General features: G+C 52.5%; 8 protein-coding genes across 8 annotated transcripts; 2 read left to right on the top strand and 6 right to left on the bottom strand.

Moving 5' to 3' along the window:
- Positions 1-2,611: 2,611 nt before the first annotated feature.
- N7459_005683 (uncharacterized protein) lies at positions 2,612-3,857 on the bottom strand (the record flags this gene model as incomplete). Its single annotated transcript, XM_056944867.1, has 2 exons — positions 2,612-3,444; positions 3,800-3,857. 2 exons carry the CDS (start codon positions 3,855-3,857, stop codon positions 2,612-2,614), a joined length of 891 nt encoding a protein of 296 aa, XP_056799202.1.
- Positions 3,858-4,728: 871 nt separating this feature from the next.
- N7459_005682 (cobalamin-independent methionine synthase II family protein) lies at positions 4,729-6,018 on the bottom strand (the record flags this gene model as incomplete). Its single annotated transcript, XM_056944866.1, has 2 exons — positions 4,729-5,696; positions 5,760-6,018. The coding sequence occupies 2 exons, from the start codon at positions 6,016-6,018 to the stop codon at positions 4,729-4,731; spliced, it is 1,227 nt and encodes a 408-aa protein (XP_056799201.1).
- Positions 6,019-6,610: 592 nt separating this feature from the next.
- N7459_005681 (methionine aminopeptidase MAP1) lies at positions 6,611-7,959 on the bottom strand (the record flags this gene model as incomplete). Its single annotated transcript, XM_056944865.1, has 3 exons — positions 6,611-7,279; positions 7,346-7,744; positions 7,828-7,959. 3 exons carry the CDS (start codon positions 7,957-7,959, stop codon positions 6,611-6,613), a joined length of 1,200 nt encoding a protein of 399 aa, XP_056799200.1.
- Positions 7,960-8,284: 325 nt separating this feature from the next.
- bna4 (kynurenine 3-monooxygenase) lies at positions 8,285-10,214 on the top strand (the record flags this gene model as incomplete). The annotated part of the gene is made up of 3 exons (XM_056944864.1): positions 8,285-8,402; positions 8,734-8,948; positions 9,018-10,214. 3 exons carry the CDS (start codon positions 8,285-8,287, stop codon positions 10,212-10,214), a joined length of 1,530 nt encoding a protein of 509 aa, XP_056799199.1.
- A 676-nt stretch (positions 10,215-10,890) lies between these two features.
- Positions 10,891-12,729, bottom strand: N7459_005679 (WD40 repeat domain-containing protein; the record flags this gene model as incomplete). The annotated part of the gene is made up of 2 exons (XM_056944863.1): positions 10,891-12,522; positions 12,613-12,729. The coding sequence occupies 2 exons, from the start codon at positions 12,727-12,729 to the stop codon at positions 10,891-10,893; spliced, it is 1,749 nt and encodes a 582-aa protein (XP_056799198.1).
- An 810-nt stretch (positions 12,730-13,539) lies between these two features.
- Positions 13,540-14,204, bottom strand: N7459_005678 (cornichon family protein; the record flags this gene model as incomplete). The annotated part of the gene is made up of 4 exons (XM_056944862.1): positions 13,540-13,632; positions 13,698-13,764; positions 13,855-14,010; positions 14,104-14,204. The coding sequence occupies 4 exons, from the start codon at positions 14,202-14,204 to the stop codon at positions 13,540-13,542; spliced, it is 417 nt and encodes a 138-aa protein (XP_056799197.1).
- Positions 14,205-15,116: 912 nt separating this feature from the next.
- Positions 15,117-18,497, bottom strand: N7459_005677 (putative ATP-dependent permease ADP1; the record flags this gene model as incomplete). The annotated part of the gene is made up of 4 exons (XM_056944861.1): positions 15,117-15,353; positions 15,406-16,809; positions 16,865-17,748; positions 17,879-18,497. The coding sequence occupies 4 exons, from the start codon at positions 18,495-18,497 to the stop codon at positions 15,117-15,119; spliced, it is 3,144 nt and encodes a 1,047-aa protein (XP_056799196.1).
- A 558-nt stretch (positions 18,498-19,055) lies between these two features.
- On the top strand, positions 19,056-20,431 carry N7459_005676 (putative aminotransferase; the record flags this gene model as incomplete). Its single annotated transcript, XM_056944860.1, has 3 exons — positions 19,056-19,088; positions 19,159-19,622; positions 19,690-20,431. The coding sequence occupies 3 exons, from the start codon at positions 19,056-19,058 to the stop codon at positions 20,429-20,431; spliced, it is 1,239 nt and encodes a 412-aa protein (XP_056799195.1).
- Between the last annotated feature and the right edge of the window lie 185 nt (positions 20,432-20,616).

The following is a 20,616-nucleotide window of genomic DNA, read 5'->3' as shown; positions in this document are numbered from 1 at the left end:
GTGAAACTCACCCAGCCGGTACCGAATACGGGTTGACAGGTTGCCCCTGGATCCCCTTCTGCGTAGTGGATAATACGAGAGTATTGTCAGAAGCTTGGCGCCTGGAAAAATTGATAGGTCGCAGGCTTCGTTATCTAGCAGGATCGTCAATCTAGTTAATACCCGAGCGTATCTGTCATAGACCTCATACCTACGTGTTAAACTAGCAGACGGCCTTTGCCATTGCTGGAAAATGACATTCTTAGTGTAGCCTCATGGGTGCGTGGCTCTGGCAACATGGTAGATATTGAGTACAGAAATTCGCATTCACTGCTGAAATTAGGGTACGTTCCACTATTTCATCTCACTATGCAAGAATTCGTTTGAAATTACTGGCCACATGGTCATCACTTGTGCGAATATCGACCTTTCCAAGAACTGAGTGTGGAACTCATCGACTGTTGTTTCGTTGCACTAAGTGACCAGGATCCAAGAGACCATTGAATTCATACTCAAAATATATATATGGCTAGCAAGTGCTCCTATCTACACAAAAAGTGAGGTTAGAAAATTCCGTGGTTCTCAGAAGTGGAAGGCTCGATATGGTATCAGACCTTCTTGCTTCGAACTGGTACCACAACAGGATTCCTTGTGCAGGATTTTCCTCCACCAAACCCATATTTCCAGTTTTTGGTGCTATACTGACGGTACCGCTCTCATCTCGTGCGGCGTGACCTCGTACTGGATGGAAAACTGGCCGATGCCAGTCTAGCCAGCGGTCCATGCGTGTATGGGCATGATACTGGTGATGCAGATCATGAATGTGTTGTTTCATTAGAAAAAGGGAGAACAAGAAAAATAATGCGGCCAGCTGTGCGATGTAGACTCCGTAATTCATTGCGAACGCAAACCACGCGGTGAAATAGAAAAGAGCATCTAGCGAGAGCGTCCCGGCCATACTTGAATCCTTGGCAAAGCTTAGGGCGGCCCACTTGAAATTTGCTAAACTGGCTTTCAATACACCAGAACCCTGGAACCCGTCAACTTGCGAGCCCTTGAAACGATCGACATTGTCCTCTCCACATCGAACTCCATCACATCTCCATCACAGCGTCAATTGGTTATATTAGTTTATGGACGGGCACGTGGGTATACTGTCGCTCTCATTTGCCCACTGGGTTTGCTGGAACGTCTGTAATTCCCGAAAGGGAAGCCATAACTAGAGTAAAACCATCAAAAGATCTCGCCCATACAGCTGGAAGCGCATTACGGATCTCACAAATTGGGACGAATATAATTGAGATGGAAGGACAGGGAAAAGTGTCAAATTATGCTGCTCTGCCGCAAAGGTTGATCTAGGTCAGGATCTCGAGCAAAGTCTATCAATATTTTATACATGAATCATGTATGCGACAATGACCCTTATATTCCACTCCAGCTTGATATTTTCTGATCGAGATATTCGCAGTGCTAATCTCAGCGTCAAATTGATGTACTTAATACGATATCAAACGTCCTAATAGCTCGGGTTTCCTGTACAGGGTATTCCCATCAAACTCAAATCCGCATGAGAATTGTGCTGCCTAGAGGTTCCTGCGGTAGCGGGTTAATGGCAGGGGGGATCGCCCCTTGGAATCTGCTCTGTATGATATATATTCAGCAAGGCAGGGAATCAATACGTGACAGGCATCCGGTACGGACTCTAGGCCATTGCAGACGATCGTCATCTCAAACCCCACCTAGGCAGCAAAGCTTGACATAGCGGAAGGGCTCTACCAGTGATTAGAGCGACTATTTTCAGGGCGCGATGGTTTGATAGGACCGAATAGGAGCACTGGCCCCATTGCCACACACAGCCCCCATCATTATGCCACCCAGATTTCACCGAGTTACTCAGGTGGAGAAGGGTATGAGCTTATCTTCAACGGTGCCTGAACAAAAGTAGAATAGAATAGCCTTGGGATCCTTTCTCCATTTTACCAACTAGGACAGACTGCCTACTTGGGCAGGTGCTATTGCCGGGTCTGACATATCAGCCTTCAGGGCTCCAACCTTCCGCTGGATGGAATCAATTTTTAATCACCAGTGACAGCCCTGGAACCCTGGAAGAAAGTTCACATACAATAACACCCTCGTCTCCGGTATCGTAGTCGCATAGGTCGATGTACTTCTTCCATGTCATCTTTCACATTTGTCCTGGTCTCAAACTCTGCGCGAGGGCAGAGAGACCTCTGTGATATTTTGAATTGAGCCTCTAGCGTTTCTGGCCCGTAGATGAAGTCGACTCTTCAGTCTGTCACGTATTTTGTCTCCCTGACTTGAAACATTTCGGCGTGATGAGTTTCCATTTACCAGAAGCGCAACGCGTCGAGGGGGAAATGACTCGTGCTACACATTGCGCACGATCTGGGGGCGTCCTATATCTACATAAAAGTAGGACCAAGGTCATTGCCATACCCTACTACTCTATCCAGTCTGATGCGTAGTGTTGCTCGAGAAATTCCTAAGATCAATATTCTTTCTCATATATTCATACCTAACTAGTCTGTGAGTATTTTATTTAAAGCGCTTTCTCTACTGGAGTTCATCAGGACGCAAGGGAAAGAAGAGGCGTAAATTTTCTCGGAATATATCAATACCACCACCACCCGCGCTGCTTCCTCGAATTTCTCTGCACCACACTCCCAAACTCCTTCACTGTGATAACGTCCACTCCCTCGCGATCAAGTGTCCGCCATATCTGGTTACGCGGACCATCCGGCCAACGCGGAGTCCCCCGATATCGGATTTTGAGGCCGCGGCTGTGAGATTGTTGCACCTGAAGTCGCAGCCTGGAGAGCTGGTGTTCGGAAAATTTGTTGAATGAAAGGAAACCAATAGCGTTATCGAAATCTGCCGACGCAGAGTAGCTATTTTGATTGTTGTAAGCGAATGATTGAGACTGATGTAACGGAGGCGACGATGTAAGCGCAAGCAGAGGTGTGCTTGATTCTAGGATGCGACGAAACGGGGCTTTTCGTGTAGCAACGACGGTGACCGGGGCCTGGATAACAGACGATCCATTCGCACAAATCAAGAGACCGGCTTCACGAAGCGGCCCAAGCTGTGCGACCAGGAGATCCCATAGCTGGTCTAGGTCAGCTTTGAAATCAACTGACAACACTAGGGTGCGGCTGGGGTCATTCGCAAATGCTCCCAGGTGGTCCTCTGCTCCAATATCCCGATCGGAAGCGATAGAGCGTAGCTTTGTGCTCTTCTGTCGCAGTATCTGTAAAAGGCGGTCGAGGTAGAGGGTCTGCAGGTTTCGTCCTCGCGACAACGTGTCGGGCGTCGTTCCCACCAGCAGCTCACCACCCGATGGGTGTACCCCAATCTCGATACCGATGCAGCCAGCGGCAAGTGCAGAATCTAGCGGGATTTGGCGGCCATCATTTTTGTGTGAGTAGCAAGCTAGCTGGGTTGTTTCTGGAGTTATTCAATGCGATAGGAGAGAGGTTCGGCCATCGGGGAAAGCAAGCGAGTCTTCGGTGAATCGAAGGAAGACAACGTATCTGTCCCAGGCCAATTGGGTGACTTTGAAGATGAGTCTATTGCGGTCGACAATCTTAGCTTTGCTGGGGGTCTCAACTGTTCGAGACTGTAGGGGAAGAGGGCGGGGAGCCTTACAAGAGAGTAAAGAAGCCCCATAGAGTAATGTTCGAGATTCTTCGCGTAGTTCTTGGCTTTGAGAAAGGAGGTCTTTCACAGGCTGGGGCTGCAAGGTCAAGGTTGGACTTGGTGGTATTGGTCGTGTTGTTGCAAAATATGGGGGAAAATGAACCCTTCTCCCCCTCCTTCTTGCAAGAGCCAGACCCAGCACTCCAGATTGGTGACGGCATAGTTGTCTGGCCAATCTGAATGTTTCTATGAGCAAGTTTATAACATTCTACAGATTGCGTCGCAGCAGGGGTCTGGCGCATGACTATACGCAATGGCGAATCTGTCTGCCTGGGTCATCCTACCAGTACATCCTGGTAGAATGAATTTTTCGCAAATCTACCTGCATCGTGGGCTACGGAGCGCGTAGCGTCAAGTGGTTTTCACTCTCATGTCCCTGGTTTGGAGTATCCAACTGGCTTGGTGAAACCAGATATATCACTGAGCTTCGACATGTTAAATGAAAGAATGAAACGGCGTAAAATGCAAACAATTTGAATATTGACTTTCCATGTCCGACAGGCAATAGAATGGATGATCCAAGCGCCCGAACTGATCAAGATTGCCAGCAAGTACTCCGAAAGCCGAAAGCGGCCCTCTACGTTTTTGCTGGCATGGCATCTCTGGATTATCTGGTATCCAAGTATCGCAATGTTTCGAATCCAAGGTGAAATGTTCGACTGGGGTGGATTGGCCACGTAACGAACTAAGATGGACCATTCAGATAGCTGCAGTGACATCGCCCATGTGCGTAATATACTGTTACCGCACTCGCAAAATTACTAGCCTCGACAAGAAGGATCGAGACGGGCATACGGTAAACTAGGTGTAGCGATTTTATAGAGGGTATCAAATCTATTCATGGGGCGTCTGTTGCTCAAATGGTGGTCGGTGCATCTGTTGAACTAGATACATTTCTCATCATATTTCACATCACATCGTCAATATTTCCGTTGTTGTTGAATTCCGGAATTAAAAAGAAGAAACAAGAGAGCAAGCACATCAGTGAGCCACCTAAAGCGATCGATCCAATTCATTTGGAAGCTGCTTTTCTTACGGTTCACCCCAAATCTCATCGGCGATTTGCCGAACAAGACCCAGCTTGTTCTTCTCGTCTTCCACGGAGAGCGGGTATCCGCTCTCGTGGGTGCTGAAACCGCATTGGGGACTGATGCAGACGCGCTTGAGTGCCTCCTCGCGGGTCTCGCCACTGCCTGCAGCAACGAAGTCGGCAGCTTTGTTGATGCGCTCCTTCGTGGCCTCCTTGTCCTCGAGCTCGCGAAGTTTGGTGCTGATCACGCCTACGACGACATTCTTGTTCTTCGGAAGATACTTGAGAGGCTCGAAGCCGCCGGCGCGCTCAGTGTCATACTCGAGGTAGAAGGTGTTGACTTTGAGCGTCTCGAACAACTTCTTGGCAATGATGTCGTAAGAGCCCTCGGAGAAATGGCGGCCGCCAATGAAGTTGCCACGGCACAGGTGGATGCCGGTGTGCATATCTGCGGGGATCTCGCTGAGACATTCATTGTACAGCTGTATGTAGGCCTCAAGCAAGTCGTCGACAGTACAAGTGTTATCCTTGTCTTCCTCCCAGCCCTGACGGAAAGCCTTGGAGCAGAAGTACGCCATGCCCGGGTCGTCGAACTGTACATTGCGCAGGCCAGCCTTGTAAAGTGCGTCCAGCTCAGCCTGGTATACCTTTGCAACTCCCTGGAAGTACTCGGTATCGTTGGAGTAGGCCTCCGGTGTGTACGCCTTGCCTTGCTTGTAGCGCATGTGGAACCACGCGGGGGTGATCATGGTCAGCTTGATGTTGCCCCACTCACTCTGGGGAGTGGCAGCCTGCACCAGCTTCAGCTCGTGCAGGTTGGAGACCGACTTGGCGGGGCTCCAGGTGAGCTTCGAGCCGGCAATAACGGAGTCTCCGGGCATGACCTTGCGGTCCTTTTCGATCAGGCTGACGACATCGGGGTGGTACAATCTGAACATCGAGGCCTCGGCATCCTGCAGACGGATGGTTCCTGATACTCAATGAGCCATGGTCTTCAATTGGCACCGGCTTCGTGAGATAATAGATGCCCTACCCTCGAACTCATCCCACATCAGACCCCAGAAGCGAGTGCGGTTGTACTCGCCCGACGAGACAGCCTTCAACCCTAGATCCCGCTGCAGCTTCACGACATCGGCGACAGCCTCTTTCTCCAGGGCGGGCAGACCAGCTTCCTCTTCGGAGATACCAGTATTCCGAATCTTTGCCCGCACGTCCAGCAGGTCGTCAGGTCGCAGGAGCGACCCCATATGCTCGGCCCGGAAGGGCGGCGCACTATGGAGCTTTGTGGCCATTGTGTCTTGGGTTTCCTGTGTGTCTGAGACAAATTGGTTTCAATTAGAGAGTGGAGCTTATTCTTGTTAGCCTCACCTGCAATAGTTAAATCCGGGATGAAGGTCGAAAAGAAGAGAAAGCAGCTAAGCAGGGTGAATGCAGTGGACAAGTGGGACGATGTGGGGCTTTGATGATGGGGCAGTGCGGAAGTCGAGTTCGTGGGGCTCCGTCACAGCGTGCCCAGGCAAGGTGCTGGGTCTATTTATATAGCTGGTCAATGGATCGTCTTGACACGGGCAAAAGGTGATAGGAGACTTTGGGCTACACAAGGAGTAGCACTTTCCATTAGAGCCAAGTCGGCTGGATGTTAGAAGCTTATCGGCGCCATCTGTGCGTAAGCATCATATGTGGGGCTGGATACTGGTGATCGTACGGGGATTGGTATAGATGGCAATGATAGATCATCAACTACGTGATGATAGGATATTGAGGGAGCTGAATGGTGGCTAGGAGGCACTGGGATCTAGATGAAAGATCAACACTCTTGACGTGGAGACATTGACAGTCGTAAATTGCGGGTCAGGTCATTTGAACATAGATGCAAAGGCGCCACTATACTTGATTCCCATTCTCCTGCTTCTCCGCCACAGGCATTGGAACCGGTCCGCCTGGGGAGTCTGGCAGGCGGGCTGTGAGGACCTCTACTCCGTCCTCTGTGACCAGCATCGTGTGCTCGAACTGGGCAGACAAAGACCCGTCGGCAGTGGTGCTCGTCCAGTCATCAGGCCATGTGCGATCTCGATGTGTCCCAATGTTGATCATAGGCTCAATCGTGAAGCACATTCCTGGCTTGGCAGTTCCAACAGCCTTGTTCTTGCCGTAATGAGGAACGTTTGGAGCGCAGTGGAAAAGTTGGTTGATACCGTGGCCACAGTAGGTCTTGACGACACTGCAGTTACGAGACTTGGCGTGCTTCTCGATCACATTGCCAGGATCCCGGAACAGCATACCCGGCTTGACAAGCTCAATGGACTTTTCTAGACATTCGCGAGAGGTTTCCACGACACGAACGGCGTCGGGGTTCGCGAGAGCCTTGTCTCCAACATAATAGGTCTCGTTGATATCACCGTGGAAGCCCTTGTGGTACAAGGTGACATCGATGTTGATAATGTCGCCATCCTCCAGAGGCCGCTGGTCGGGAATTCCGTGGCAGATGGTCTCGTTGATGGAGGTACAGACAGACTTGGGAAAGTGCATATAATTGAGCGGCGAGGGGTAAGACTGAGACACAATTGAAAGTCAGTGATTCCACCTATTTCGTAGTCCCAGGTCCAGAATGACACGTACCTCACGCTCGACACAGGCCTTGTGGACCACCTCGTCGATATGATCGGTTGTCACCCCAGGCTTCAGCGCTCGAGCAGCAATGTCCAAAACCTCACGAGCAAGGCGACAAACTCTGCGCATGCCCTCCTGCTCTGCTTTATTCAAAATCTTGATGCTATGTTGACCAAATAGGCGCTGCTCGGAACGAGGAATCCCATCACGTGCGTAGTCTGGGTGGGGGATGGACTTGGGGATGGTGCGCGAGGGCGACAGCGGATAGATGGGTCGCAGAGAACCGGTGTAGTTGAACGAGGGGAAAGGGTTGTAGAGACCGGTTGCTGGATCAGGTTCAGAAACTACCTTCGGAGGAAAGAGGTTGGTGAGGAGTTTACTCTTTTTATGGATGGTCTTGTGCTGGGCCTAAGAGGAGATAGTCAGCCATCAATCCTTGTCATTGCAAGGCGCAAAACGTGCCCCTTGTCGAATCATTCATGAGCGCCTACCCAGCTCCGCTTGAAACAGTCCTGCGAGCAGAAGAAACTGTCGGTGCCCTGCTTAAGGCAGGTTGGACATTGGAGGGTGCCTGCGTCGTTGGGGCAGTCCACCCCGATGCATTTCCGAGCCACGGTGGCCATGGTGTTTCAAGGCTGCAAAGAACCCGACAAAGTCCACCTGAAATCTTGATTGAAGGTCGCAGAGAGTAACGGGGAAGAAATTCCAAGCCCCCGCGGTCTCTCGCGGCCGACCATTCCTAAATGGGTTTAGTGCTGAGCTGAATGTAGTGATGCCTGAGTGCCCTGTTGCCTGGGGCATCAGAATCATCACATGACTGAGGCGTCGATCCCTTTTGCGAGATTTCCCGTTTGGGCAAGGGCCGATGTCGCAACACGTGACGGTGAGTCCTTTCGTTCGTGTCTGCGATCTGACTTTTTGCTCCATCAGTCCTCCATCTGCGGCATCATGACGGCGCTCTCAAAGCAGAAGGTGGTCGTGGTAGGCGCGGGACCGGTGGGCTCCCTGGCGGCGCTGTACGCGGCCCAGCGCGGCGACGAGGTCGAAGTATACGAGTTGCGCGGAGGTACGTGCAAATCTCAACTTTTTCTCATTTCCGCGACCCAGATTTTCTGTGAGAAGAACAAAACTCGGGAATGGAAGATGAGGTGGCCATGCGACATTATGGCTGCCACTGCATTTTCCACGACACCCGCAAGAAGAGTCAAATTTATAGCCCGCGCCCGTTTCTCGCAAGGTCCCTGCATCAACCACCGCGGGCTCGATTGTGCCGGTCCAGATCGAAGCCATCGATGCGGAGCCGCATTCAAGAGCCTCAGTTTGCCCGTTCCTCTGCCCTTTGTTGTCGCTTGCGCAAACTACCGAGCAAGAGGCTAATAATGTCGCGCATTCCGTAGATCTCCGTGACCCGGCCACCGTGCCGCTCAACTTTACCAAATCCATCAACCTAGCTCTCTCCGAGCGTGGGATCACATCGATGAACTGGTCGAATCGACCAAATCTCGTCGCCAATGTCCTGCGCAACTCCATCCCTATGCATGGACGAATGATCCACGGCCGAGACCGCGGGTCTCTATGGGAGGCTGCACAGGCCTATGACGTCCACGGCCGGGTAAGATGCATTTCCCTCCCCGGCATGCATGACATGACCCCATGGTTGCACACGCTAACTTTATCATAGGCGATCAACGCTGTTGATCGGAGCACGCTGAACAATGCGCTGCTCGATGAATTGGAACGGGCGCCCAACGTCAAGCTCTTCTTCAACCATAAGCTGACGGGCGCCGATTTCCGTACGAACAAGGCGTGGTTTGAGCGTCGCATTCCCGGGGAAACTCCCCAGGCCGACGACATGGGTGTTGCAGGCCGCGTTCCTGAGATCGAGGTGTCCTTCGACTACCTAATCGGCGCGGATGGCGCACACTCTGCGAGCCGATTCCATATGATGAAGTTCGCCCGCGTCGATTACCAGCAAGAGTACATCGATACGTTATGGTGCGAGTTTCGCATTCCTCCCACGGAGAGTGGTGGTTTTCGAATCTCTCCGAATCATCTGCACATTTGGCCAGGCCGCGAGTTCATGTTCATCGCGCTGCCGTCCGCAGACAAGTCATTCACTTGCACGCTCTTCGCGCCCTCGGCACACTACACAGCCCTGACAAACGCCCCTCAAGACCTCCACGCCTTTTTTGACTTGCACTTCCCCGGTGTCTGTCCTGAGTTGATCGACCGAGAAGCGCTGAGTGAGCAATTCAACGCCAACCCGCACCTCCCCCTAATCAGCATCAAATGCAGGCCGCATCATTTCAATTCCAGCGTCGCCATCCTCGGCGACGCCGCCCACGCTGTGCTCCCCTTCTACGGCCAAGGACTCAACGCCGGCCTTGAAGACGTGCGGGTTCTCTTCGAGGAACTGGACCGACATGGGGTGTACGACGAAGACATCAGCGTCTACACCCGCAGCGTTAGACGCCAAGCTGCCTTCCAAACCTACACCAACCAGCGCTGCGATGACACGCACGCCATCAACGACCTCTCGAAGCAGAATTACCTCGAGATGCGATGGGGCGTGAAGTCGCCTCTCTACAAGCTGCGCAAATGGGCCGAAGAAACTATTGATCGCCGACTTCCATTCCTAGGGTGGAAGACGCAGTACGCCCGCATCAGCTTCAGTAACCAGCGCTACTCGGAGGTTGTGCGCGCTGTGCAGAGTCAGGGCCAGGTGCTTGGGCTCGGTCTGGGATCAGTGCTCGTGACTGGGTTTGGAGTTTTGTCCGTATTAATGTGGAAGTATCCGCCGTCCTTCTCGCTGGTGGGCTTCCTTAAGAACTCTTTTCGACATTTGGCGGATGTCGGCTCGCGGGCTGCTCGGAAATAACGGGACCCTGAAAAAAAGTGAAGATGGACAGGGAGTTTAAGACGATGGGGGAGATTTCGATCTACATGTTTCAAACCGAAAATCGCTTCGACTATCCGGGCATAATAGATGTCATTTACATTTAGACAGATAGCTAGTATCTGGAATACTTTCAGTCTATTGATAGGTACCATCTGCTACTTTTTGCCGCATCCTAAATCAGTCTTCGATATATAAATGGCCGAACGACTGCTGTTGAGACAGGATGCTGCATCATGCAAGCCTTTACCCCGTTGCAACATCCATTCCAATTTACGAATTGATTTTCTCTGGAGAAGACTCTGGTCAGAGCCACCATGAGCTCCCCTTTCACATGAATGCTTTGTGAGGCGCACTGAGCCTTCTGAAAATACCGATCAAGTTCATCCAGACCACAGAGATATATACCAAAATACATGTCTATAATGACGGCGATTGACCAAAGATGGATTCCTCCCTGACATCGGTACCTATCTAGGTAGTCGGCCGAGACGCACAAGCAAATAGTGCGACGAAATAACTTGATGGAATAAATCTTCGTTTTTGGCAAGCTTAGCACGACAGAGACCGATGCACAGCGAAACACAGCTCGTTCATTATTCAACGCCGGCAAAAGAAAGACTGGTATAAACATCCCCGAACCCTAGATGCAAGATCCTTAATCCCAGTACTTAATAACGCCCTCCAAACCACCAGTAACCACCTTGCTCGTTTCTTGCGGATGCCAGTCCAAACAGGTGATGGCACCGCCTTCCTTGCCACCAGCAAGAATCTTATGGTACATTTTCCCGGTCTTCCAATCCCAGAAACAAACAAAGCCGCCGCTGTCACCCGAAACAAGAAACTGGCCGTCGGGGGAGACCTTAATGTCAATACCGTATCCGGCATTGTTGTGGCCGCGGAAGCTCTTTTTGCGGTTCTGTCGGAATTTATCCGTCGCACCGTAGACGACGATTTGGTTGTCGCCTGATTGGAAGGCAACATACTTGCCGTTGGGATGGGGTGTGGCGCGGGTGAGGGCGAACATGTACGGTTCAGCGATGAACTTGATCGGCACGGGGATGCCGTATTCCCATGCACGTAAAGACTTGTCATCGGAGGTGGTAATGAAGCGGCGGTTGTCGTCAACAAAGGTGATGGTGTTAATGGCCGCCAGGTGGTGGTCGTATTCCTGGACCAGCTCACCGGAGCGGGTGTCGAACTGCACGATCTTCTTGTCGGACATACCGGCCAGAAACTCGTGCGAGTGCTCAGCACCCGGGTTGAACCGCACAACGTGTGGTGTCTTGCCCGTCGAGAAACGGCCAGTACATTTACCGTATTCAGTATCCCAGAGCTTGATCTGACGGTCATACGACCCGGTAAGGAATGTGGTTCCGGTCGGGTGGAAATCTGTGTCGGTGATGGCCTTGGAGTGGCCCGAGAAAGTGCGCAGGAGCTCGCGTGAGTGGTAGACGTCCCAGATCTTGGCCATTCCATCCGCGGCTGATGACAGCAACAAGTGGCCCGAGCCGGGGAAGAATCGGAGGGAGGTGATGGGTTTGGTATGCGACTTCCAGGTATGCACGAGCCTCTTGGGCACGTAGTTCTTGATGCTGCCAACCTCCTTCCGCAGGTCGACATCCAGATCCTGGGGCACGTGCATATATGTGCGGCCCTGGTAGTCGAATTGCTCTGAGCCGTGGAACTCGGTGGTTTCCGTCTTGGACGAGTCGCCCTGGTAGTCTGTGGCCGCCTTGCTCATGGCCGGCATAGGCGCCGTCGGGGCCAAAGCCTCATCCTCATCGACGTACTCCTCATCACTGGCCAGCTCATGCTCTTCGCCCTCGGCAACCTCAAATTGATCATATTGCTGATCATTTTGGTATTTCGCCCAGGGACCCAGGTACGCACCGTCGCCCTCAACGATGCTCGAGTCGCCCTTCTTTTGCCGCTTTGAACGCCATGCTGCCGACGCCTCCTTGGTGGGTTTCATTTGCACAACATCACGACCGCCGAACTGTGCCGCCTTGTCCATGTCGCCAACGAACTGCTGCGGCAGTGTTGGGTTGCGCGTATAGCCCAAGCTCTGGAACGTGCGATGTTGCGCCGCAAAGGTCGACTCGCTAATAGCCGCTTCCTCGGCGAACCCGGCCGGCACATTCTTGCGCTTGACTCCGTTTCCTGGACCTGCGGGTTTGAAAGGGTTTGCCGGGCCTTGGGCCGGCCGCATCAGATCATCGTAGGTGGCGTTGTAGGTAAGTGCTTGCGACGAGGTGTTGGCGAGGGTCATTTGCATATGCGCCTGGTCCTGTAGAGTCGTTAGTTTTATCTATCCAGGAAGTAAAATCCCGAAAACACTGTGTCTGGGGAGTTGGAGCGAGGGCGCAGGGGACCAAACCTCTGTATTCACTTCTGGTGCAGCAACGACCTTGGTTGCGGTCGGTGCTGATGAGTTGGGGACAGTGGCGGCATCATCATCGCTTGAATCATAGCCAGCACCTAGTAATGAGGCCATTGTGAATATGACGGGGAGTGGAATGCAGTCAAATAAGCTCCCACCGCGAATGCGACAGAATGGGTTGGGCGGAGGTGGTTGGCGGTGGAATTTTACGGGGGTCGGGAGCGGCGCGGAGTGAAGGCCGCAACGCGCAGATTCGAGTACGAGAGACATCATCATTCGCGAATACACTTAATTACGACACATTCAATTGGCCATGGCTATGAATACCCCCTAGTCCCATGCGGATCTGTCTCAACTATTTATTCTGTAGAAATATAAGGACGAAACTGGGTATCGTACGCTCTTCATTGCCAGACCGCTTGGGAGGTATATACAGCTCACAGGCCGAAAGACATGGCAGAATCAATACAGAAAGAGCAAGAAGGGAACAATAAAATAACAAAAATATCACATCAAGGAACGAGACGTCCGAAGAGAGGACATGGGCCTCTTCAGACGATTTCGCCCGATGCTAGCAAACACCACACACCTCCACAGAGATACCTTCGAAAGATCATCTCTATTACTCATCAACACAGCACATATCCGACTCTCTATCTCAAGATTGAAAAAAAAAAAGTTTGCACACGTAAGGCATTAGTTCATCCCGCCCAAGCAACCCAAGCGGCAGGAGTATACCGAATTATAAGACACGGGGTTGCGTACACGACGAGCGGCATCTTAACCAACAGGCAATGCGCAAGGACGTGAACACTGGCTCGGAAATCCCGATGCAAATGCGGGGGGTAATACGTGGTCGGCAAACAGTCTCTTGAGCTAGTTGGGACGACCATGGCGCATTGCATGTTCTGTCTTGTCGCGAAGTCAATGGCCCTCGTCGCGGATCAGAGCGACGATCATGCTGTAGAGGTAGAAGAAGAACATCAGGAGGTGGAAGCCCAGCTTGATGAATGACTCCTATAATACGACCCCGACGTCAGCTTCAGCTTTGATGGCAGAATACGGAAAAGGAAGAGACTCGCCTTTTTGTGCACGTTCAGCTTGCGGAAAATCTCGGTGGCATCCAGCAGGTGTTGGTTTTCGTAGATCCTGTAGCCCCCAAAAATCACGGATTAGCATTCCCACCGCACATATAGGGAAAGCGAAGCTCGGGGGGAGGGGAGGTTCGTTGGCACTTACTTCTTCGCATTGAACGCCAGGAGAGGCAGGTTCAAGAGGATGGCAAGCCAGTAGCCATTGATGACGAAGAGGAAGGTCAGGAAGGCGTGGACAGCGGCTTCGGGAATGATGTAGGCGTTGAGGCGGTTGCACAGATCGATCGGGTTGATGTAGTCACTGCGCAGCGCGGAAAAAAGCGCTGGTCAGCTCCGCCCAGAATAGAAACAATTCAAAGGACCCAACTAACGGATCGACAAAAGAAAGACTTACCACTCAAGATCACTGTACATGATGGTGAAGAAGACCTGGAGGAACAGGTTGACCGCATTGATCAACACGGACAACAGGTAGAGCCATGCTTCGCCGGACATGATGGGCACAAGATCAAATGCTCAAGAGAAGGGGAAGTTCCAATGACCTGTGAGAAGAGGCTTTTCCCTCGGGAGTGAGCAGGGTGATGACGAGGTGTGGTGTGTAGATGCGAGGTCGGGGCGAGCAGTGCGGATCACAGAGCCGGAATTGGAGATGGGTTTTGTGGGGTCCGAGCCCAAGGAAGACGGAGGAATCGCGCAGAGCCAAAAGCGCACAGCGCAGACAGGGGAGGCGGGATGTCACTCACAAGTCAGGACCTGCGTATGCGCAAGTCAGAGGTGGAGACGAGAAGAACAGGAAGATCGAAAGCGAGGAGGTCGATCGGGCGAGGATGTTTGGATTAGCGAGAATGGGTCGGCGGTGGGCAACTGCGGCCGTTAGCGCATCCATGCAACCGGAGGGGCTGGGGGAGGCGCTCGTACAGAGAAGACGCGGACCAGATGCAGAACAAGAAAATAAATCAAAAGTCGAGGGAACAGCTTCGTCGGACTAGAGGGCTCGAGATTCGTCGCTGAGAAAGGAGAAGAAGCTGTACAGCGGAGCGCAGATGAGCCACGATGACGTCGCACACGTGCCTCCGCGCGCAGCGGATGGATGCTTCGGCCTATACTGGCCACGCTCGATGACCAGGTAGATGTATACAGAAGGAACGGTAGAGAGCCAGGTCATAAAAATGGATAAATTACAGAGCACGGTCTATATACAGACATGGGGTGCAGGAGAATGAGGTGTTGACCTCAATATCACAGGCTCTCATACAAGACAGCCCATTTGGATGCTCTAAGCAACATTCCCATGGTAACAAATTGAATATAACTCCTGAGAACCAAATCAAGTCCAGTAGATGATGCAGATGCAGGGTACTGGAAGACACATTTGCTCTCCAGTCCCAATGTGCAGTGAAAGGGGACTTATCGCTTCTCGACAAGTAGGAAATGCATCGCTCCGTACGCAATGATTATAAATGCGCCGGAGATGACTGCAAGCCCAATGACATCTTGCCAGTAAGCAAGCGTATTGAATCCGAATGCACTCAAGATGGACGCGCCCGGTACCTCGATATCCAAGCCATACTTATGGTCAATCAGGGTGAGGAAAGTGACTTCGTTGACGATCAGGGCTTCGAAACCATAGTGGAAGATGGATAGCTGGACCGATGGTTAGTTAGATATCACCTAGGGCATAGATGGTTCAACTTACACTTTGCAGCCACAAGGCCGACTCGGGGATCGCATCATGGTTCAGCAGGAGACCGGCAAAAAGCAAGCTAAAGAGCATCACCAGACTACCGATCAGGTTGGCGACACCGCCGTCCCGGATCACAATGCCAATGAAGAGACAAATGTTGGCAGCGGCAAGGTTGAAAAGAACCAACACGAGCATGAACCGCAAAAATTCATCCCACGCAGGAATCAACCCAGTCATAGGGTAGACAATGATTCCCATGATCATCGGCGGAATGAGTCGCAGAGGCACGATATCGAAAATCACCTTGGCGGCAAAATAAGTGACCGGGTGGTAATAGCCATTCGCACGCTCGCGGACAAACAAGAGCCGCTCCGAGGAGAAGACATTGAGACTAGTCAGAGTACTGAATCCGAACAAGGCGAGGATAAAGAAAAAGAGGCCGAGGCGGTTCTGGAAGCCCTTGATATCGTCGGTCAAACCGTAGAAGAGGTACCCAGAAAGGACAGCAAGGAGGATAGAGATGGCGTAATGGGTAAGCATTAGCATCGGGTTGCGGTAGAGGTTACGCCAGGTGCGCTGCGACAGAATAATGAACTGTCGAGCGAGGCTGACCCGAGCAAAGCTCTTAGGCTGTGCCGCTGGGCCAGAGAGGTGGGAGTTCGGAGCGCCATTTGCAGCTTGTGCAGACTGAACAGCTGCCGCAATCTCGTCATGAACCGAGCCGGAAACATCCGAACCGACGTAGTTAGCAACAAGCAGATCGAGATCGGTTTGGCCTGGCGCCGGTGGCGGCAACTGATCCGGATCGTCAAGGATCTGGGGCGGAACGTTACCCTGTTGTCGGGACAGACGCAGCCATTGTTGGTTGTTCTCAGCCGCATCAAGCGTAGCATCCTCCTCGTCCGTCTTGGGAGTAGCCGGGGGTTCCTGCTCCTTTCGTCGTGAATATAATTGACGATCCTGTTGCTGCTTCAAAGACACGCGTCGTTTGTTATGTGGTCTCCGGGTTTGCTCCGCCGCACTACTAGAGTTGTCCTCAATGCTGACGTTCGAAGCGCTGGCAACAGACTTGACAGCCCTCAGGCTGCTAGAAGCGGTCTTCGGGGGACGCCCGTCGACAGGCGACACTACTTCATCGGTGTATGAGCGTGCAGCGCTGGCATGCATGGTTAGGTCCACTAGATAATCCGCAATGTTGAAACCCGGTGGGCACGAGTATCCAAGACGGTCAAAGTATGTCTGACACGTGGAGAAGGGACCGGAATACACGGTGTGGCCATTCGCAAGAAGAACAAGTCGGTCAAAGAGAGCAACGATGTTGGAGCGCGGCTGGTGGATGGTGAAAATGACCGTGCGGTTGTACGTCCTGGCCAGGGTAACCAAGCACTCAACAACGTTGAAAGCGTTGAACGCATCCTACAACATTTCCCTGTTAGCTTGAGAGCTCCATGTGAGGAAACTAAGGGCATACCAATCCACTCGTGGGTTCGTCCAGGAAAAGAATGCTGGGACTGGTAACCAATTCACACGCAATTCCGACCCGGCGCTTCTCGCCACCAGAAATACCACGACCCTTGCCTTCTTCCGAGCCAATTAGTTGATCCTTGATGTGATAAATTCCTAGTTGTTTCTCAACTTCCAAGACCCTCTGTTCCTTAGCCACTCGGCTCATGTCCCGCGGTAGACGGAGAAGGGCACTTGTCAAAATAGTCTCATGGACAGTCAATGTCGAGAGCATGGTGTCTTCCTGATCAACGAAGCCGACCATGTTCTTGAAGTCACTGTCGCTGATCCGCTTGCCGTTGACATAGAAATGGCCGTTAACCGTACCCCGCTTATTCTTGCGTGCGAGGATATCCAAGAAAGTCGTCTTTCCGGCTCCCGATGCACCCATGATAGCGGTAATCTGGCCGGGAGTTGATGCACCCTGGATACCAGAGAGAATTTCCTTCCCATTCAGATAATATGAGACGTCATTCCAATACAGTGCTGCGGGTTGGTGCTCTGCCAGCAGCTTCGCCGTGTCGTCGTCAGAGTCATCCGACATCGACAGGCGCTGATAGCCCCGGTGCGCGGCGCGACGAGACAGGTACCAGACAATCAAGATCACCGCGACAACGAAAAGCGCACATCCGGCAATCACACCTGCAATGAGCGGGGTGTTGATCTTCTTTATAGGACGCTCATAGCCGGGGATATCGGTCTTGTAGAGACACTCTCCAGAATCGCACCTCAGGAAGATACTGGGATCACCGAAGACAGCACTGATCAGATTGTTCATCTCAGGCTCGGAAAAGACGCTCGTGCTGCCTTCGGCCGTGGACTTGCTGGAGAAGGTAGCAGGGCCCTTGATGACTTGATCGAGGAAGTCATCAAGATTTATCGATCCGTTTTCGCCGCAGAGAAAGCGGCCGGGGAATACACTGACACTGAACATTCTCGCATCTATAGTTGGTCGTGTTCGAGTCGACTTCGGTCTCCATACCCCATTCGCAGGTGTCGAGGCCACAGTAGAATGACTCTTTCTGGCCCACCCAGAACTGAAAGTTGCATGTCTGGTCTTCGGCAGTGCAGGAAAAGGTCACCTGGGGCTTCCGACCATCCAGCTGGTCCACGATCTTCCGATTGGTGACGTCGCACATCTGGAAGTTCTCCTTGACCGTCACACCTTGTCTATAGCAAACTCCATCTTGACCCTCAGGCATCATCGCGTCGCAGGCACGGTCAGTTTGACACACGTTGCAGTTAATACCGCCCCAGCCATCCGTACAGCTGCAGGAATCGCCTTCGCGCGGTGGACGATTCTCGCCATCGGGCAGCGAGCCGCACACTGGTACCGAGCAATCATCTCCCCCGTAGCCAGCGGGACAGGAGCATTTGCCATTGAATTTGTTGCAGGCTGCAAAGTGAGTGCAGTTGTAGGAGTCGAGCTGACAGTTGAAACACGGTGGACAGTTCGGGGGGCGGTCATCGAGGAGCGAATAAGACTGGCTGAGAAGGTTCAGTTCGGCGAACTCGTCTGACAACTCGGTCCATGCAGATGATGGGATCGCTTGGGAGACCAGAACGGCGACCGACAGCAGGAATGCGGATGTCGACCGCATGTTGAGCAGGGGCCGAGGTACCCTGTCTGGGGGAGGCGCAGTGCCGGCGATCGAAGAAGAAACGCAAGGACCGCCGGGGATGTTAGAGGCAATCTGAATCGAACATGCGATGTGAGGGTGGGAAGTATGAAGCTGGCAGTCTCCAGGTGCGGAGTGGAGGTGAGAGGATGACGCGGGCGGAGAAGGCGGTGCCTTGCCAGGAACGGGGTGACACCGCGCTGCAGATGCCATCCGGTCCTGTCCCTGTTTCCCGCCTCATTTCATATTCGTGTCTCCCGCTGAGGTATTCGAATCGGATGATGTTGCTGCATGCATCTCACGTATATATCCTTCTTCAATGCCTCTTTTCACCATTTTCATTCCCCTCGAGGATTATCAAATGCATCGTCCCCATGCGGGGACTGCACGTGATGCGCAGATTGGCTTCGAGACCTCGGAGATGCAGCGATCGGGATTCCACAGATTGCAGCACTTACGACCCGGTTGAGTCGCTTATCTCCCGAGAGGCAAGTTGTGCACCTTTTTTCGATTCAAGAATCGTCCCGGTCCTTGCCCGTCATGGTGAAGATTGAAGCCTTCGCGGTCGAGCAGGTACATCCCCGCATTTCTACCCGACAGAGCTCTGCGAGAGGGCGCAGCAACGGTGCTAACGGTCAGATAGTGGATGGACAAGTATGAGCTCACGGCCAAGTACAATACTGCCGAGACCTGCTGCGCATCCATCTCTGTCGACGATCTCCGGGAATTGTCCGAGGACAAGGACTCCAATCCTTTGACCCAGCTGCAAGCCACAAAGCTCACGTATGGTGCCATTCGTGGCTCCGAGAAACTACGAGGGACATTGGCCAACTTGTATTCGGTCAAGACACCCACCCCGTTGCCGCCGGACAATGTCTTGATCACTGCTGGTGCCATCCAGGCTAACTTTCTCGCCCTGTATACCTTGGTTGGGCCAGGCGACCACGTTATCTGCCACTATCCTACATACCAGCAGCTCTACTCGGTTCCCGCCTCGCTGGGCGCTGAGGTGAGCCTATGGAAGTCCAGAGAGACAGAAGGGTGGCAGCTTGATATCGAGGAACTGAAGGGACTGGTCCGGCCAAACACCAAACTCATCATCATCAAGTGGGTCCCACTTACTGGCTTTCTTTGGCATCGGAGACATGAATTTTAATCATTTCTTACTTTGCAGCAATCCTCAAAATCCAACGGGTGCCATCATTCCTCGCAGCACCCTCGAGGACTTGATCGAGATCGCACGCGAGTCCTCCATCACGATCTTGTCTGACGAGGTCTATCGGCCTCTCTTCCACAGTATCAGCCCGATGGATTCTGAGTTCCCTCCCTCTCTGCTCTCCCTCGGCTACGAGCACACCGTGGCAACGGGGTCCATCTCCAAAGCATACAGCCTCGCTGGCCTGCGCGTCGGCTGGATTGCATCTCGAGATAGGTCAATCATCGAGGCCTGTGCCTCGTCCCGCGACTACACCACTATTTCTGTTGGGCAAATTGACGACGCCATTGCCAGTTATGCGCTGGCTCCAGAATGTATCCACAGCCTGTTGAGGAGAAATCTTGACTTGGCGCGGACAAACCTTACTTTGCTGGAGAAGTTCGTCGAATCTCATCGCTGGGCATGTGAATGGATCAAGCCTCGCGCAGGTACGACTGCTTTCGTTCGGTTCACTAAGATGGGGAAGCCGGTGAACGATGTCGTTTTCTGTGAGAGATTACTGGAGCAAACGGGCGTGATGCTTGTCCCCGGAAGCCATTGCTTCGGTGGTGGGGAGGAATTCCTGGGCTACGTTCGTATTGGTTATGTCTGTGAGACCGAGGTGCTTGAAAAGGGGTTGGAAGCGCTACGGGAATTCATGGATGAGAGCTACGAGGAAATCCCGGCACTGAAGAAGGTGAAGGTGAATGCGTCACAGTAGCCAATAGTGTGTGGAGGGATCGATTCATAATCCCAGCTGGGAACAAGCCAAATTTGTTGTTGGAGCTTGGCGTCGATCACGATATATATAATGTGGTACATACCTGGCCGAGGATCAGCAAACACTGCATCCTCAACAAAACAACTTTCTGACAAGACCGTGGTAATTTTTACAACCCGCTCGGT

The sequence above is a fragment of the Penicillium hispanicum genome (genome assembly GCF_028827665.1).
Source record: "Penicillium hispanicum strain IBT 35686 chromosome Unknown utg000005l_segment0_segment0, whole genome shotgun sequence".
NCBI classification, from domain to species: Eukaryota; Fungi; Ascomycota; class Eurotiomycetes; order Eurotiales; family Aspergillaceae; genus Penicillium; species Penicillium hispanicum.
Note: the sequence above shows the minus strand (reverse complement) of the source record. Positions and strands in the feature narration are given on the sequence as shown.